General features: G+C 45.7%; 1 protein-coding gene across 1 annotated transcript; it reads right to left on the reverse strand.

Annotated features, from left to right (window-relative positions):
• Positions 1-3,799: 3,799 nt before the first annotated feature.
• LOC103775465 (tetratricopeptide repeat protein 17-like) lies at positions 3,800-14,340 on the reverse strand (the record flags this gene model as incomplete). The annotated part of the gene is made up of 9 exons (XM_008942921.1): positions 3,800-3,931; positions 4,560-4,703; positions 6,429-6,548; positions 8,386-8,469; positions 9,530-9,689; positions 10,027-10,147; positions 12,351-12,516; positions 13,266-13,516; positions 14,170-14,340. Coding segments are annotated over 9 exons (1,349 nt in total), but the record flags the coding sequence as incomplete, so codon positions are not given.
• Positions 14,341-18,368: the final 4,028 nt, after the last annotated feature.

Here is an 18,368-nt window from a genome sequence, read left to right on the forward strand (position 1 = left end):
TGGCAACTACTAGTTTTTAATGTTTTTTTCTGTAAGAGCAAAGGAGATGGGGTGTGAGTGAGAAAAGAAGGTTGGAAGCTCCATCAGGGAACTTTTGTGATGAGTCTCTTTGGTCTGTTATGCCAAATGGCCATTGCAGGTGGTGCAGGGTGTCCACAGGTTGTGGAGAGCAAGATGCCACCCTCCTCTGCAGTGTAAGATCTGTGGCTGGAGTGGGATGCTGTGGTCACACTGGGTGCCAGCATCACATTTTGGGATCTTCTTTCTGATGTGGCATCAGGGCAGCCCTGACCAGTACAATTATGGCATCAATGGTCAACCAAACCCACTGCTCCATAGACAGAAATACCTGATTCTCTTCCTGCAGCTTCTGTCCTCAAAAGGCCCTGGATGTCAGGAGCATGCTGCTATCTGCAAACAAATGGACACTCTCTTTTTTATCCTATCTGATCCTCATTTGTGGGTATGCTCTGAAAACAATTGTGGAAAAAAAAAAGCCTTTTTTTTGTTTTGAGAAGAGAAGATTTTCCCATTTATGTCTAACTATAGCCCTAAATGAGGCTATTTAGGCAATATGTTTAGCAGAGCCAGTCAATATGAAATGAGTAACTAAGTCTCATTGTTAGCAATCATACTGAAGTGCAGTTGGTCAAAGGTACCTCAGCAGTGACTGGAAAGGAAGAAGCTGTTCAAAGAGGCAGTTTGTCACATTCATTCTACACCCAGGAGGGTGGATCACCCTCTGAAGAGAATCAACTTTTCCATGTACTGAAGAAAGAGCCTAGACAACTACCTCAGCTTATTTAAAAACAGCTCCAAAGGAAGGAGGTGAATTCCACCCTTCACCAGCCAGCTCACCCTGCAGAGAGTTGCACCTTTGCTCCACAGAATTCACAGGCTCTCCTTTCAACATGCTGCCCAGCTCATCTTCCCTTCACACCACCAACACAACTGCTTTTTGTTTGACTCACCTTTGAACACAGCCCAAAACATTCAACCCCACCCTTCTTTGCATTTATACAGGAGGGTTGAAGACATGGAGATGAGGAAGAAGAGTCTTCCTCTCACCTCCTCCAGGGTTGGAGCCAGCATTGCACAGTAGATTAATCAGTGGCCCTGTGCAGCACACCTAGAATAATTACCATGAATTTCTGAAAAGAAGAGTTAAGAGGGACAGGTGGGCTCTGTTCAAGTCAGTTGTAGGGCAGGTGACTGCACACAGCAACCCAGCAGCACATGAACAGCTGGACAAATTTTATGAGGCTAAGGCAGTACACATTCCCTTAAAGGACTTAACCAAGATTCAGAAAAAAACCTCAAACTACATCAAGTCCAACTACTGCAGTTTTGCAGGCCCACTTCTAAGGTGGAAGTTGTCTGGAAATTCAAACAGAGCAAGCAGAGCCAAGCCCTGCTCTCTCCTTGCTGGCAATGCCAGCTTATAGTAGGGTCATTCTGTGTGATGTCTGTGCACAGCACACCTTGCTGCTTTTAATAAAAAATAAACACCACAGTGAGCAAGATGGAAACTGCCTGGAGTACAACCAGCTCATTTTAAGTGCCCATCAGTGCTGCCTATGAGCATAATCCTTGGTGATCCAGAAAAGGTCTATTTTAATTCCATCTTTTGTCAAAGCCAAGGATGACCATCTGTGCTCCACATATTGCTGCTTAAGGTTCTTACAGACCAGCCATACTCTGCCCTTAAATCCTGGCCTCCCTCATCATCACTGAGACAGATGCAGCAGAGAAAGAGTTCAGTGTGGGGCAATCACTTGATTGGACACAGGAGGAAGCCAGGTAGTAAGGTGGATCCTCTGTACCAAGAGGTTCTGCACATCCCATTTTAAAACTACTGGATGAAATATACCTAAAATACTTCAGTGATTCCCAAATATTTATCAACTACTATAAAAGTAAAGCAGATCAGTTAATGAAACTGAATAAATGCAGCCTCTCTGCATATTCCTTTAGTTCAAGGAAAACCTTTGCTTTAACTTTTTTTCTAGCTCGTGTAAAACTTTCCATTTACTTCTACCTGTCTTAGTGGTTTCCACTCCCACCCCTCTACCTGAAACATCTCTGTAATTCATTATCCCATGATCCTAGTGGTGGTGGCTCTGACCTTCCAGAAAGTGATCTTCCTCTTGGAGTTTATTATAAATATCTCCAGTCAAGAACATCCAGCCTCCAAGTAGCCTTGGGAAGGGAAGGCTTTGATATGCCATTGGTTCTGTTGGCAGAAATTTAACACATTTGCCCATTTTTAATAAAAATCTACCCATCAGCAGCACTTGCTCATACCTCTGTCAGCCCTTCTAGATGGACAAAAATTAATCTGTGAAACAGAGGCAAAATTGTCATTAGAACTGCTCACCTTACATTACATATTAAAAATATTCAGGGGTCCTTTCCTGAAGTACAAAGTTACAGCACTGACAAAATTATGTTGATGTCACAGTTTCCACCACTGCTACACTTGTTCTTAATTTCCATCACTGAAAAAGACTGAAAAAAGAAAAGAGTAAGTTTGTGAATAAACAGTTTACAATAAAAAGTGATTCTTTAAGAAGAATCAGTAAGCACCAGGTGAAACACTAAAAGCTGGAGGGCAGGGTACGTGACAGCTGATGTAGTGAAACTTTCCCTTCTCCCCTCACACAGAAAAGGAGTTGGGCACAGAGGTGCAGGGATTTGGCACAGATATGCAGAAAATCATTGTCTCACTGGGAGTGTGAACAGCTCCCCTGCCTCCCAGCTCTGTCTGAAGGAGACTCCCAGACCCCTGCGACCGGCACGCCACGCAAAGATGAGAGGAGAAGCTGTGCTTTGTCCAGAAACTGTTTATTTTATTTCAAATATGTGCCCTTGTTGATTCAACAATGAACTCTGGAGAATCGTGTCCTCCACCAACCAAAGAGAGAACTGATTTGGAAATCTTCCACCTGACTTATTTGCTGATGATACCTTGACACCACCTCTCTCCTCCTCCTCCTCCTCGGCAGCTGAAAGTATGGCTCAGAGTGAGCATAAACTTGCACCTTATTCTGAAATGGCTAAAAATACAGTGAACAAAGAATTAGTAAATCAACCATTCAGGGATGCAGAGGGCCATGAAAATAGAGACAAATATAAAATACCTTATCAGGATTTTTTAGTGAGGTTTTGTTTTTTTCTGCAAGTAACATTAAAAACCACTTTTAACTTTAGTGTCCTGCTGTTCCCTCCTCCTCATTCCCCAACAGAAATAATTCCCAAAACGCTTGATGGTCCTAATATTATTTTTTATAAACATTGAAAATCCTGTCCCTCTCCTTCCAAAAAAGCAGGTAACATGGTATGGAGTGAACAAGAGAGGACAAAGCATGAATTTCACACCGTTGAGCTGCTGATTTTCTCTTCTTTCTATTTGGTATGCGTGTGTGCTCGGCCTTTCCACGGACTTAGATCATCAGACATGAAGCAAGATATTTGGGATGCTGATGCCAACCTGAGCTTTAAGGAAAAACTAAGGGTGTCTGGGGGCCTGGTACAGGTGGTCATGGACTCATGGAAGTTTCTTGGTTGTATATTTACACGGATGTTTTCCAATTATGGTCTGTGAAATATATTTTTCCAAAGACGCTCTTACATTTGAGGAGAAAAAAATAAACAAAAAACCCCCTTGATCCAAATCCCATCTCTTTTTTTTTTTTCAAAAGTCACATTAAGAATTTTGATTCAACAATTTCTCTTAGCACACTTAAAAGCAGAAGAGAGAAGAGTGACACTGATAAAAACCAGAGGAAGATGCTGATCTCTACGGAGAGCGTCGCTCTTTTTTCAGCAGTAGATGACACTGGATGGTGCGGATCCGATTCTTTGCTGGGGCAAACTCGGGCTGGAGTTTTAGGGTTGACTCATACCACTTCATGGCCTTCTCAAACTCCTCCTGTAGAGAAAGAGGAGGCCCTGTTAAAGCTCAGGAAGAACACACAAGTGCCACCACAGTGTTACTAAGGAGAAAGGAAGGAGCGTTTTGTGTTCGGAGCATGCCCTGAAAGCTGAACTGCAGATTCCAACACATAGAAAGTACAAAGAAATTTCAGTTCCATCTGTGAATGATTTTGGGTGTTGATAATCCAGATATTGCAATTAAACTTCCTTTGTGTTTGTTCACTGCAACTGTGAACTGGGTTTTGCTACTTATGCTAAGCTCAGCTCTTCAGGATGGAGACTCCATTTATCATTCATTCCCCAGTGTTATAAAACACCCTGTGTTTAGATGGGCAGCCAACCAAAATTATCAGTTGTTTGCTGCTTCTTAACAAAGCTCTGCAGACAGCAGTCTGAAGCCAGCTTATAAAAATGTTGGCCTTCAAGTACTAAATGAATAATAAGAAGAAAATGAGTAATAAGAGGTTTGGCATTCAAAAAAATGCTCTTTCTGGTTGATCCCACCCCAACTTCTTGAGCGCTTCTCCTCCAAAACTATTAGTGAGATGAATTTTATATATATATATACACACACACACACAGAGTACCAAAGACAAGACCCAAGTGGGTGTCAGCCCACTGACCATTGCCACGTAGACGTTTGCCAGTGTGAAGTGATTGACCACAAAGTGTGGAGCTATCTCCACTGCCATGGTAGCCACGATGATGGCGTCGTTCCAGAGCTTGGCGTTGTGGAAGATGTTTGCCAGGCTTATTAGTGGCACGTCCTGCAAGAGAAGGGAGATCAACAGTGAGGGTCTTTCTGCTTCAGACCATCCCAGGATGAGCAGGACAAGTGGAAGACTCCACCACCCTTGCTGCTCTTGCTTGGTTGCTGCCCCCTCTGCTGCCTGGTGACTTGGAGAGGGATGAATTTAATTTACTCTGGTGTAATTGACTACTGCAAAAGGCACTAACAGTTATAAACAAAAGCCCCTCACTTACACCCATCTGCTCATCACAGTAACTAACACTGCTGAGTAGATAAACGACTGGCAAATGAACTCCCTTAAGCATCCCAGGGTGCACTTCTGTTTTTTAGATGCTCCTACACCAGTGTTCTCCCCAAAGATGAGATGCCTTCTCAGAGACAGGAAAAGCTGCTTGTCTGACCACCCTCCTCCAGCTCTTGCATAAAAGGGATGGCAGGGAAGTGACAAAAGGGTCTGACCATCAGGACAGCTGATGCCCTGTATTTTTTTCTCCTGCCTCTGCCCCAGAATTCCTGGATGATGCTGGAAAACAGCCACAAACACACTTTTCTCAGCTAGCCACTCATGGTACATTTTTATTTCCTGGATTCCAGACTGTGACCTTGTCTGACTGACAAAACTGTTGAGCCCTGACAGCCATAACAGACTCCCTGGGAGCTGGGCTTCCTCCCTCCAAAGGACAAAATGCTGCTGAGGAGCAAGTCTTAGGCGCCCTCAACAGGACAAACAAAACATTCTGGGTGTATTCCATCCCTGCCTCCTTGAGCTCTGCAAGGCAAGGGGTACCTTTGGTGGCTAAATCCTTCATGTTTGCCAAGCAGACATGAGGGAAGGCAGCATCACAAAAGAAGCCTGCCCAGAGGAAAATTAATTCCCTTTTTATTTACATGAGAAAAGGCAAGAGAAAGCAGCCAGAGTGCACAAAAGGCAAGAGGAGGGTAAAACCAGACATGAAATAGCTGTTCAGTCAGTGCTAGCCCTCACTGAGCTCAAGCTGCAGCTGCATCTTTACAAACCAGACCCACTGTTCTCTCTGCAGGCAGAGAGGAGGAGTAAAACAAAGCACAGATTTGGAGGGGCAGTCAGTCCCAAGAGACATTACATCACACAGCTACCCCAGGATCTTGCCAAACTATCCTTTCCAATCTGTACTCTGACCCTTACACATCACACAGAGAAGGGTTTAAGGCCAAGATTCAAAAAGGAGGGCACATTTTTCAGTGCTGCATGATTTGTGGCTTTATCAGCTTGCAAGGAGGAGCTTGGTGTGTAAGAACAGACATTACAGTGCTCAGCATACCATGGGGCAAACATTTTACTCAACTCAAACACTAGCCAAAAGATTATGTCCAAAGTGGTGCCTTTTTGGAGTAAACCTCCAGCCAGAGCTGCTGCCCGGTCAGGCACTGGTGTCCTGCTGGGATTCACAGCCCAAATGCTAAAGATTTAAGCTCCTCATGGAGGTGTCCCGCCTTGCTTTAAAAGCACAACCAGAAGATACACTCCCCACATCTCAAAACTCCTCCAGGGACGTTCTGAATGGGGGGGAAGTTCAAGCCCGTGTTGCTCAGGGAGGTGTCAAACCCACCGAACTGCTGCACCTCTTTGGCAGTTGTCCTTTTTAAGGTCTGACCACAACTAGGTAAGGCCTAATACACCTCAGAGACCTGACAGACAGTGAGAGCTGCCCCGTGGCAGGCCCGAGGCCCTGGCCTGGGCAGCAGGCACCCGTGTGCTCACCTTCATGTGGTGGGGTGCGTAGTGCAGCGCCTGCCGTAAGCAGTCGATGGCCTTCTTCCCCTGGCCTTTCACCCGCCAGTACAGAGCTGCCATGCTGGACAGGACCCAGGAGGTCTGGTTCTGGGAAAAGGACACCACAAAAAGCAGTCAAAAGCCACTGAAGTGAAGGAGTTCTTCCTGCCTCTCACTCCTCCCATTTATTTCAGCTCTTGAGTTAGAGTCGTAGAATCGCAGAGGGGTGGGGTTGGGAGGGACCTCTGGGGATCATCTTCTCCAACCCCTGCTCCAGCAGCTCACCCACAGCAGGGTGCCCAGGGTGGTGCCCAGGCAGGTTTGGGATCTCTCCAGAGCAGGAGACTCCACAGCCTCTCTGGGCAGCTGCTACAGGGCTCCGCAACGGAAAGAATTTTTTCCTCTTGTTCAGGTGGCACCTCCTGGGTTCCAGTTTATCCCCATTGCCCCTTGTCCTGTCACTGGGCACCACTGACAAGAGTCTGGCCCCAGCCTCTTGCCCCCTCTCCTTCAGATACTGATGAGTGTTGATCACATCCCCTCTGAGTCTTCTTCCAGGCTGAACAGCCTTTTCTGGACAGAGATGCTGCAGTCAGAGGGTGTTACACTTAAAAATGCCATGACACTATTTGAAGCACAAAGTTTCTTATCTAACAACATATAAACAGGTAAATGAGATTGCCAAATGCAGCTCAAACTCCACATGCAACATCATTTCCTTAAGGAAGGAACAGCCACCAAACACCTTTCAACAGCAACAAGTTTCAGCAGCCACAACAGCTTCTAAGCAGCTGCCTGATGCTGTGTACACACACCACCCAGCAGCAAGCCAAAACCTGAGCTGAGTCAGCTGGTGGGCTCTCTGTAGTCAGGGGAAGGAGCAAGGCTGCTGTGGGCTGCAGCAAGGAGCAGATGCCTGCCAGGCCCAGCTGATGGAGTTTGGTGCCTCTAGCTGGCTGACTCCCACGTCACGTGGCAGACAGGAAAACACTGTGTGCTGGAATTCTGTGGACTCAGATACAGTAAATGACTGTTTATGCTCACATGTGCAATTAGATAAGTAGCCATCTTGATTTGTTTGATTAGCTCTTGTGAATACTGAATGAGAGTGGTAGACAGAAGAACTGAATTTTATTTCCAACACAAGAGTTCTGGTCTCAGCACTAAATTCTCAGCTTCTTTTTGGATCAAGCCTGCTGGCTGCAGGGGGAACTGCAGCATGCAGGAGAACAAGGCAGTGCACATCTACAGGGAAAAGAAAGGAAGTCTTGTAAGGTGAGCATAACAGTAACACCTTTACTTCTGGGGAAGGACAAAGCTACATTGGCTTCAGTTTCAAAGCACAACAAGTTCCTGGGATGGCTTTTGGTGGAACAGGCTGGGGGAACCAAACTGTTCTGGCTGAGCCCTCTTTCCTATCCTTCTTCCTTTGGTTTTCTCAAGGCAGAGCAGCCTTGCACGTGGTGCCAGAAGGCACCTGACACTTCAGCCCAACGCCACATGGGGTAGGGAAGGGAGGAGGCAGCAAAGGGAGGAGCCCCTGCCCATCACCTGCCCGACCACAGTGTGCCAGCAGCACTGCTGGAGGGCTGAGCTGTGCCCTAACTCCACAGCCCACATGCTCCAGGTCAATGCAGCACAAGCAGGAAGAGGAGGGCTGAGCACTGCTGGACACACAGTGACCACGGGGCTGGGAGCTCTGGGACATCTGGCCAGCTGGGCTTTTAGCAGGGAGATGTGCAGAATGCTGGACAGGGTAAGCCCAGGACACAGCTCCACAACACCTGTGAGGGCATGACAGATGCTGGAGAGACACAAACCCCTGCTCCAAGCACTAATGCATTCCTTGAGAGGGATTTCAGACACATGGTTCCAGAGTGGCTTGGCCAGTGTGTCACTGAGGAGTGGTGAGCCCAGAGTCCCCACTCCCCTCACCCACACACACCTTTTCCAAAGCTTTGGCTATTCGAGTGCCAACTTGTTCTAGGGACTGTGGGGAGTACTGGTCTTTGCCAAGGTTCTGTAGCACCTGTGGAAGAGGAAGAGCAAGTGTTTAGATGCTGGAACCTGGTAAGAGATGTCCCTCATTTGTTGCTGTCTTTTTTCTCCCAGTCTCTGACAACTGCTGTAACCTGTCACAACTTAAACATCCCTACCTTGAGTTAATACTGTGTGCATCCTCACACACTGCTGTAACTGCATGGCACTGGTAGAAGTTTATGTGTGCTCAGGTGGGCTTTTCATTCACAGAATCCCAGCATGGCAGGGGCTGAAAGGAACCTCTAGATATCATCTCCTCCAACCCCTCTGCTCCAGCAGCTCACCCCCTGCTGGGTGCCCGGGATGGTGTCCAGGTGGGTTTGGAATTTCTCCAGAGCAGGAGCCCCCACAGCCTCTCTGGGCAGCTGCTCCAGGCTCGGCCAGCCTCACAGGACAGAATTTTGCCTCCTGTTCAGCTGGAACCTCCTGGGTTCCAGTTTGGGCCCGTTGCCCCTTGTCCTGTCTCTGGGCACCACCAACAAGAGGCTGGCCCCAGCCTCTTGCCCCCCCTCCTTCAGATACTGATGAGTGTTGAACACATCCCCTCTGAGTCTTCTTCAATGCTGAACAGCCACAAGGCTCTCAGCCTTTCCTCCTCACAGAGATGCTCCAGGCCCCTCAGCACCTTTGTAGCCCTCCACTGAACTCTACTCTGGCAGCTCCTTGCCTGTCTTGAACTGGGGAGCTCAGAGCTGGACCCAGTATTCCAGAGGTGGCCCCACTAGGACAGAATAGAGGGGGAGGAGAAACTCCCTTGACCTGCTGGCCACACTCTTCTTCATACACCCCAGGATGCCACTGGCCATGAGGGCACACTGCTTGCTCATGGGCAACCTGTGGTTCACCAGGACTCCCAGGTCCTTCTCTGCAGAGCTGCTTTCCAGCAGGTCAGCCTCTAACCTGGGCTGGTCCATGGGGTTATTCCTCCCTAGGTGCAGGACTCTACACTTGTCCTTGTTGAACTTCACTGGGTTCCCCTCTGCCCAACTCAGCAGCCTGATCTCTGTCACTACTTCCTCAAGAGCTCTGAGCACAAAGCCCTGGCATACCTCTTTCAGTTGACTTTCTCCAGTGTAATGCAAGCTGGCCCGACCAGAGACACCTTGCAGGTGGTCCAAAGTATGCATGCTGGCTGGTAGGTTTGGGTTGCAAAGGGGCTCCATGGCTGGTTCTTGCAGCTGTGTGGCAAAATCAATGTGTTCTGTAATGCTGCAAAGGTCATAAAATAGATTGAGGAGAAGAAAACAAGAGAATCATTTTAAAATTCTCTGGTGAGTGTCAACTGCCCAGAACCTGGCAGAACCTCACTGGAGCAGCTCAAGAAGCAAGAGAAACTGCATCTTCCATATGCACTTGCAAGTCTGTTGATGGAAGAACACAATGTTTTCCAACTTCTTAGAACTCCTGGCAGGGACCTCTGGGGAGCACCTTACTCTTTCTTCCTCTAAAAGAACACCAAAATCTTCAGTTTACACACACTGAAGGCCACCTGACTGTCTTGCTCTGTGTGAGGAACTTATTTAAGGTCCACATACAGGATACTTACTCAATGTTTTTAGCAGAAACAGCAAGCCATGTGCTGGCCACAGTTGTAAGCTCTACCCTGCGGAGTTTCAGGCACTCGTCAGGGCTTGGCCAGCCAAGGCTACGATAGTCACGCCTTGTTCCTTGGGGAAGAACAATAAACAGCACAGAAATCAGAAGAAACTGGAAGCAGAAAGATATTCTACTTTAGTACAATGCTTTAGAAAACACTTTATAGCAGTGGATCCATTCCCTAGGTTCTAACAGCCACGGTCCTGCAGCCAGATGCCTTTCACAACACTCCCGAATCTAAACAGAGTGAATGGAACTTGTGGGATCCAAAGACAGAACTGGGTCCCACACAGGACAGACCAGGAGGTGGAGTCTGCAGACCTGTTTCATGATGCTTTTCCAACAGCTGCACACTAAGCACAATCTCCACTCTTGTTTATGGGTGACACCTCCACTTACGTGTCCTTAAAGCAAGTTCATAAGTGAGTCATCATTTATGTTCTGCAGCTACAGCAGGAACTAATAAAAGCTGATTTCTCCATCCTCTGACCATCCCAGGTGAAAAATACATTGGTTCTTTTCAGTGAAGACTGTTTAAGGATCTGATCTGATGGGAATGAAAGCTGACTGACACCTGTCCCTTCCATTTGGTGGGTGCTGCACCAAGTCCTAGGAACCCAGCTTGTCTTAACTGTTGGGAAACGTTTTCCTCTCCTATCAGACACATCCTAACTGTTTGGAAAATGAGAAAAATTGATTGTAGCTGTAAATCTGCACAGCAGGAAGCCAAGTTTACCAACATGCCAGACTAGTGCAGCAGCTACGTAGGCAGTATTTCAGCATTTATTTCTAGTTACCTGAAATTTTGCCCATTTGGAGGCAAAGCCTGTTTCCCATCCAAGGCATAGTAAAATGCTTCACTTTGTTTTTGCAAACTACCAGTGAAGTCTGTAACACCATGTGTTCTGACCCAAGGAAAATGAACCTTGAGAAAGACAAGGAAACTTCAGGGGGGAATGGTCACTTCTCATCCCCACCACTGTGAACTATCTGGTTGGGAGTTCCTACTTGCACAAAAAAAAGTGAGAAGCCTGGAAGAAGTACCCAGAGACTAGTCTGAGAGGTATCAAACTCTGGAACAGCCACTTCCCTCTTCTAGCAGGAGCTCCCCAGGTGACCTCCAGCATGTTCCTGAAGCTGGTGATGGTTTAGTGCTTGTGAAGAGGACGTCAGCAGACCCTGCCCCTTAGGAGGAGAACTGCTGTACAACCAAGGGATGTCATGTAACAAAGCCTCAAAAGTAGCTCAGGGGAGAGAAGACACATCAAGGAAAGGACAGTTATGTGCTCCTAAATGATCTCTGTTTTCATGTAATCCCTCCCCCCTACTGAAATATTTAATTTAGTAATCTAAGTTAGCCAGTTGCTAAAAAAGGAGCTTGTTAAAGATTTAATGTAAAAGCCTGGAAAATGCGAAATCACTTTCTAGGTCATCAAACTGTCATGGACTAAAATGTCTTGGAGAACCCATCTTTGCTTAGACATCATCCCTCTGACAAAGATTTTACCTCCACTGAAATCAAGGCAATACAAAAAGTATGGGGGCCAATTAATTCAGCTCTCTTCTTTGGCACCAACAGGATTCAGCAGCTCTAAACTTCATCCCAAGCAGCCATGTGCTGATGATTTCTGTCCACCTGAACACACCAGTGGAACCAGCTCCCACCACAGTCACAGAGCACTCTCCAATCCCTCTGACTCAGCCAGCAAAACCTCCACCTCTCTCCAAACCATGTCGTCCCTGTTGGTCCAAAACCACTCCTCTGTAACAGAAATCTGGAAGTTTTCTTTTATAACATAACCAAACCAACTCCAGCAGAACACTGAGTTTATTTCTTTTTATTTCTAATAGAGTTTTCTGCCTTTTGGCTTTGAGTTGCATTGTTTTATGTTTAGTCAGCCATCAACTCAAGCTCTCATGCTGCATTTGTCCCTGAAGGGGTGTGTCTCATCTGATTAAAACTGAATGGGCAGAGAAATTAAAGATCATCAAAACCTCCTCTTCTCTTCTACTCACAAGATCTACCTCTCTTCCTCTCCCTCATCCCCAGAAGTTCTGGGAATTCACTAGAAAGTTGCCATTCAGCAGGTAAAGATATGCCACACTTCCTGAAGAAGGTGCAGATAGAAGAGATTTCTGCTTTCTCCACAAGCATCTCTTTGTGATGCATATTTATGGTCATCAACCTGTGTAATATAAAAACTACAAAGGAAATAAAACCCAAGTAATACAAAAGCTGCAGACAACTTGCTTTCCCTAGAAGCAGCAGGTTACCTGTTGGTCCAGGAGAGGGTATCTTTGGTCCACTGATCTCCAGGGCAGTTTGGTACAAGTTTTCATTTTCTCCATTGTTCCCTTCTTCCCCGTTTCTCCCAGCTGGTTCCTGGAGATCCAAGTTCTCAGCTTTTGGTTTCTTTAAACGTTTGACTTGAAAAGTGATCTACCAAAACAACAGTATTGGCAAGATTAACAGTAAGAAACACCATGAATGTTACCAGCTCCAATGCACTCCTTGTTTTAGCCCAAAGATTCAGTTTCAAAGATGTTTCAGATGAGATCTCTCTCTCCCTCCCCACCTCAACCTGAGCCTCATTCTCTGAGCCTGATCCCTTTCACTGCATCACATCATGCAGCCAAAGCACACAGCTTCAGTCAGCAAGAGAAGAGAAAAACAATATAACTTTGAGAGAACTGAAAAGCATTTTTCATGATCCATTGTTTGTAACATGATGACAAGAGATATTTCATTGTTTTCATGCTAACTGGAACTTCTCAAACCTTCAGAACCTTTTCTTCTTTCTGTTACCTAGAGCTTTGAAGGCAGCCAGCATCATTCTAAGCTCTTGATGCTGATAATCACAACTTAGGATGACAGAATCATTCTGATTGGAAGAGACCTTGAAGATCATCAAGTCCAACTGTTAACCCAGCACTGCCAGGTCACTACTAACCCCTGTCCCTCACCCCACATCTCCACAGCTTGGAAACCCCTCCAGGGGTGGGGACTCCACCCCTGCCCTGGGTGGATGGAGAAGATGGATTGAAACTACTTGTTCACCTCACACAAGCCATGAACCAGCTCGCTGAGGCCCACAGGGGAAGTTCCTAAACCCCCTGAGCTCTCCTCATCTTTCCCTCCTCCCCAATAGTCAGCTGGTACAAGATTTAAGTGAACTCATCCAAACTTACCCATTCAGCTTCATCATCATCACCACAGTCCCCAAAACAGGAGCTAGTGAGTGCATCCTGAGCTCCCTTCTTCAGGACTCGGATTCCCTGCAGGTCCATCCGACGGCCTTTGACCTCCAGGGCCCCTTCAAAACCTTCCTGAGGCCAAGAGTTTTCAAACTCATCCACCAAAGCCAGCATCTCTTCAGACATCTGATGGTCTTCTGGCCCCTCCACTCCTTCTGAACCGTTGCTCTCAGCACTGACTGTGTCTAAGAGGGAAGAGAAGAAAACCACCCAAAATTCTCTTCCTGCTGCTCCCATGAATCAGACAAAATCAGGTGTTCTCCATGGGACCTGTTGTCCACTTGCACAAACTATCACTGACTACCACACACTGCAAATGGAGAGAGGGACTGGAGAATGCAGAGTTAAGTGTTGCAACCAACTGTTGCTTCAAAAATCAACACCTCTAGACCACTTCCATCAGTTTTCTTTCCACCCCAGCATTCTGCCTCTCTGAAGGAGTCAACAGGTGGTGTCTTGTCTCTAGATACGTGCAGGAAAGACTGAATCAAGTGCTCTGTGCCTCAGCCACAATTTCTCTTCCCTTCTGTCTGGCACAGCTGATACAGAATTCACTGAGCTACACCCAACATGTCTGTGTAGAATCTTGCAAGAAACTCCATCCTTCGGCTTGGAAAGCATTGAAACCTCTATTTCATTTTTTGATTTAAGGCATTTTGACATTAGACTTGGAGAGGAAGAACAGTGAACAGAATGAAACCCTTTTTTTCAAGTTTTAGGGGTTACTTGTTGCTTTCCAGACAGAGGGTGGGGAAATGGAGGAGGAAGGAAGACAGCTCTTCTGAAAAACCCAGAAACCAACCCGTTTGTGAGCACTGCTTTTCTAAGGCTGACTTACTTTCCAGTCTCAGGAAAGAGGGATCCCTTGCTGAACTCTGAGTAAGGACTTCTGGGTCTTCTGTACTTCCTTCAGAGTGTCCTTCTGCCACTGCTGTCACTGAGCCATGGTGGTCATCAAAGTATTTCTCCTTGTCGTGGCTGCCACCTGGAGCTTTCTCGTGACAGTGACCTGAAAGAGAGAAGTCACCACTCCCCCATGTGAGCCCACCCCACCTGCACCACTGCACAAGCTGTGCTGCAGAACCTGCAGCCTTCTAGTTTTCTATGGACAAGTTGACAGAATAATTCTACAAGGTCCCAAAGACTTGATTCAGTAGTTAAAAAGCTCATCTCCCTCTTGACAAGGCAGACCACCCAAAACAGTGACAGGAAACACAGTTATTAAGCTATCTGAAGTTAGTAGGTAGACACTGTGAACTGTTAATGAAAGAAAAATCAGGTATCTTTGGAGGGAAGGTTGCACAGTTGGTAGGAAATGGCTGTGTGCTGGGAGCCACTCCACTGAGCATCCCCAAGACATGTTTTTAGTGACACTGCACCATACGTGGGAGTTGCCTGCCATATGAACTTCTCCTAGACACCAGAATGCTCACCGTGCTCATGTGCAAAAGAAACAGGGCCAAGGAAGGTTGAGTTGGGTTTGCCAAGCTCAGACCTTCTGTGCCACCAACAGACAGCATGTAGATAAGACTAGCTCATTAAAAAGACAGCCCAAAGAGACAGGTATTCAACTGTGCCAAAAATCAGCTGAAAACTTAACAGCTGTAGTTCTGTGGTCAGGTCACAGGCTCAGATACCACTGAAGACAAAGATCTAGGATCCCAAATCCTACTGCACAGCTACAGGAGCAAGCCAGGGAGCAGGACATCTGCCCTTTGTCCCAGGGGAAGCCTGTCACCACGGGGGAGAAGAAACTCCTGGAGGAAAACATACTCCCTGTACACAGCTCAGCTCTCAAATCCCTCCTTCCTCCATTCCAATCACCTGTGAGTGAGAACAGCACCATGTACCATTGAATTAAGAAGTGAATCAAAGAAAGCCTAAATTAAAAGCAAGACTCTTCAGGATGTTCTCCATTCTACCCTCATGAATGCCAGTTTAAACCAGCAGCAAAACCCATGAAGAAGGTGAAAGAAGCAGATCAGTGACTCCCTGTCTTCTCCACACCATGATCCCAGGTTGCCAGAGACTCTTCTACCAGGCCAGCAGGACTAGAGGCTGGTTGAACTCTTGTGTAAGGGTAACCTGTCCCACAGCTTCTCAGCAAAGCAGAGCTACAGCTTTCTGCTGTGCTCCACTTTGGAAGGGCTGGAGGAAGAATGGATCAGTACTGGGGGTTGTGTGTGCCACCAAAATCAAACAAATAAAACTGTAATAATAAATCCCTTGTGAAAACCACCTCTTGCCCTACCTGTTCTGCTGTATATAAGTCAGCCAATGTTATGAGTAAATATATAAGTCAGAAGCAGTTATCTGCACAAACACTTCTAAAATCTGCCATACAGTTATACTCTGCTTTTCCTACTCTATCAGTCATTGACTCTTTCATCCTCCAAGCTGTCAACAAAATATTTATTGGTTTCATTAGAAAACCCCAACCCTTCAATACATGGAGATGCTCATGTTTAGTTGATGAGAAATGGTGTGTACAGAACCCTACAGCTCCAACTAGCCCCCCTGCCTGACACCAAGTCAGCTTGATTCTGATGCAGGGTGGGTGTTCCTCAGTCCTGTGATGACCACGACTCCCTTTGCTGAAGGTCAGCTCATCATTACCATAAAAACAGAACAAAGGGGCTGAAAACCAAGCAGCTATTTTTAATGGAAATAAAAATGTCCAAAAGAGAATAAAAGCTGGAAATAACACGGAGAAGGGAAAAAAAAACAACCACGATGTGACTTAAAATTCTTACTTAAGAGCAACTGTGTTAATCCTAATTCACAAACACTGACAGCTAAAAGCAGACTGGATGAGAGCCCTGGCTTTCTTGGGATCTGAGAGCTGCTATATATAGAAACCTGAGTGGCCTAATTTTTTCATGTTGCTGCTTTCAGATGTCTGACGTCGCAGGAGAGAGGAAAAAAAAACAACCCAGGGAAGTTCAAGGTCTGTGATGAGGCTGAAACACTGCAAGTCAAAAAGCTCCAAGCCAGGGGGGTCAGAGCCTGTCCTACCTGGTCTATCAGGAGACCTGGGGGCTCTGTTCCAGGCAGTGAAATAAAGATGTTATAAAGGTGACAAAAAAGCGTCTGGGTCTTGATTTAAGGGACAGAATTAACCCAAATTAATCATCTGGCTGTGCCAGGTTAATGTAGCTATGGAGAGGATAAAAACAGCATAGTTCTTCAGTGATAAAGCAAATCCATTGGATAGAAAAAGCAAATACAAACTCTCAACTGAGCACTGAGACCTTGGAGGTGACAAGCCCCACACAATAATACATATTGAAGGTTTCTATTTCACATGTTGTTCTACTTGGCAATTTTGGGGGGCCAATGTGAATGCAGCACATGTATAGAATTAGCACAGCACACATTTTAAACACAGAAAAATACAGAATCATAGAAAATCACCTTCATGTTTCAAGGTGAACCTGAGTTTCCTACAGATCTTGGGAGCCAGCAGCAGCAAGGGTGTTATTCCAATCACATATGAACAGATATTTGATTGCAAAACATTTAAGGGGAAAAAAATCCAGGCCAGTTATTTTGAAATGAGCTTTAAAAGCAATAGGATGGGCAGTAACTAGATCTATCATTAGCAGCTACTGCTGCTCTGTTCACTTTCATTACAAATTAACATGGTTCTATTATGTTTTTACTGCAAAATTCATGCATCCCTTTTCTTACTGTTCTGCTGGACAAAAAAAAAAGCACACTTACACTTGAAAATGAATCCCATGACTGAGCTCTGAAAACAGCAACTGCCAACCACTGAGCAGGACTGTCACCAAAACCATGACAGAAGGGTCTCAAGCCCTGGCTGCTGAACTGCCAGGCTGGGAAAAAAAGAGACCCTGGTGCTTTCCATGCACACAAGCTTAAAAAAAAAAAACCCAAACTAAAGAGTTCTTAGATTAATTTTAGAGAAAATTCATCAACAAAGTGACAAACAGAGCAGGGAAGTAAAGGGGGAAGAAAAAGAGAAGCTCTTAAATAGAATGGCTGGCTCTGAAGCCAGCAAGGCATGACCAGGGTGACAGCAACACCAGGGCACCTCCAGTGCCTTTTACCATTGTAGCATGCTGGATAAATCACTAAAAATATTATCTACAACCCACCCATCAGAGCTCCTATTCTGGAATAATGAAGGACAGACTGTAGAGATTTCCCTCTCTGGTCAAGTATTTCAAGTAAGTATCAACACAGGCAGTGGCAGAGAACGATGAGTGCAGTGCCCAAAATTCAGACTAAGTTTTTGGTGTGTTTTCTCCCCACACATGAACATTGCTCTTTTTTTAGCTTTTTTCTTTTAATATACATCCTGCTTTGCAACATTCCCAGCTGCAGGGGCAAACAGCTCACCTTTCCATAGGGCAGGACATGCTGCTAACTGAAAAACAAGAGCTATGGACAGAGAATAAATAATGAAAAGCAATCTGAAGTATTTTAAAGCTGATTTTCCTAAATTTCTGGCTCTTTTCTACCTCTACCCTCTCCTCCCTTAGATGAGAGGTCACTGGCCCTTCCTTCTTCAAAGATGAGAAGGGGCATGCTCAAAATAGAGTCCTCAGAAGAGCGTGCTACGTAACAAGCTTTGGTTTGATGCATGACAAACAAGAGGGTGATGATTTATATGGTCAAAATTTAGAATCAAGCACACAAAAGGAAGCATAGAAAGGTTCTTTTTTATTATTTATTCCAAGAACATGTTTTCAATTAAGAGGATTATAGAGTTAAAAACCACAAACCTGTTTTCACTCGTAGGGAAATAGTGTTTAAATCTGATTTTTGGCCAAAAGATGCCTCTAAATTGGCTTAGCTATAGATTTAAAGATTATCTATTTGTCTCCTTACAGCAGTTCTGATTAAACCTTTCACAACACAAATGCCACCAATTCCTAACCACATTTCTTGCTCATATTGAGAGAAATCCCTCCCCATTGCATAACAGGCAGGTCCCTGATGGACAGATGCACAAATTCTCCTCATGAAATATAAAGAAAGGATAAATAAAACATGGGAGGGGAAAAAAAA

This window comes from Merops nubicus, unplaced genomic scaffold (assembly GCF_000691845.1).
Source record: "Merops nubicus isolate BGI_N331 unplaced genomic scaffold, ASM69184v1 scaffold3046, whole genome shotgun sequence".
Classification (NCBI taxonomy): Eukaryota; Metazoa; Chordata; class Aves; order Coraciiformes; family Meropidae; genus Merops; species Merops nubicus.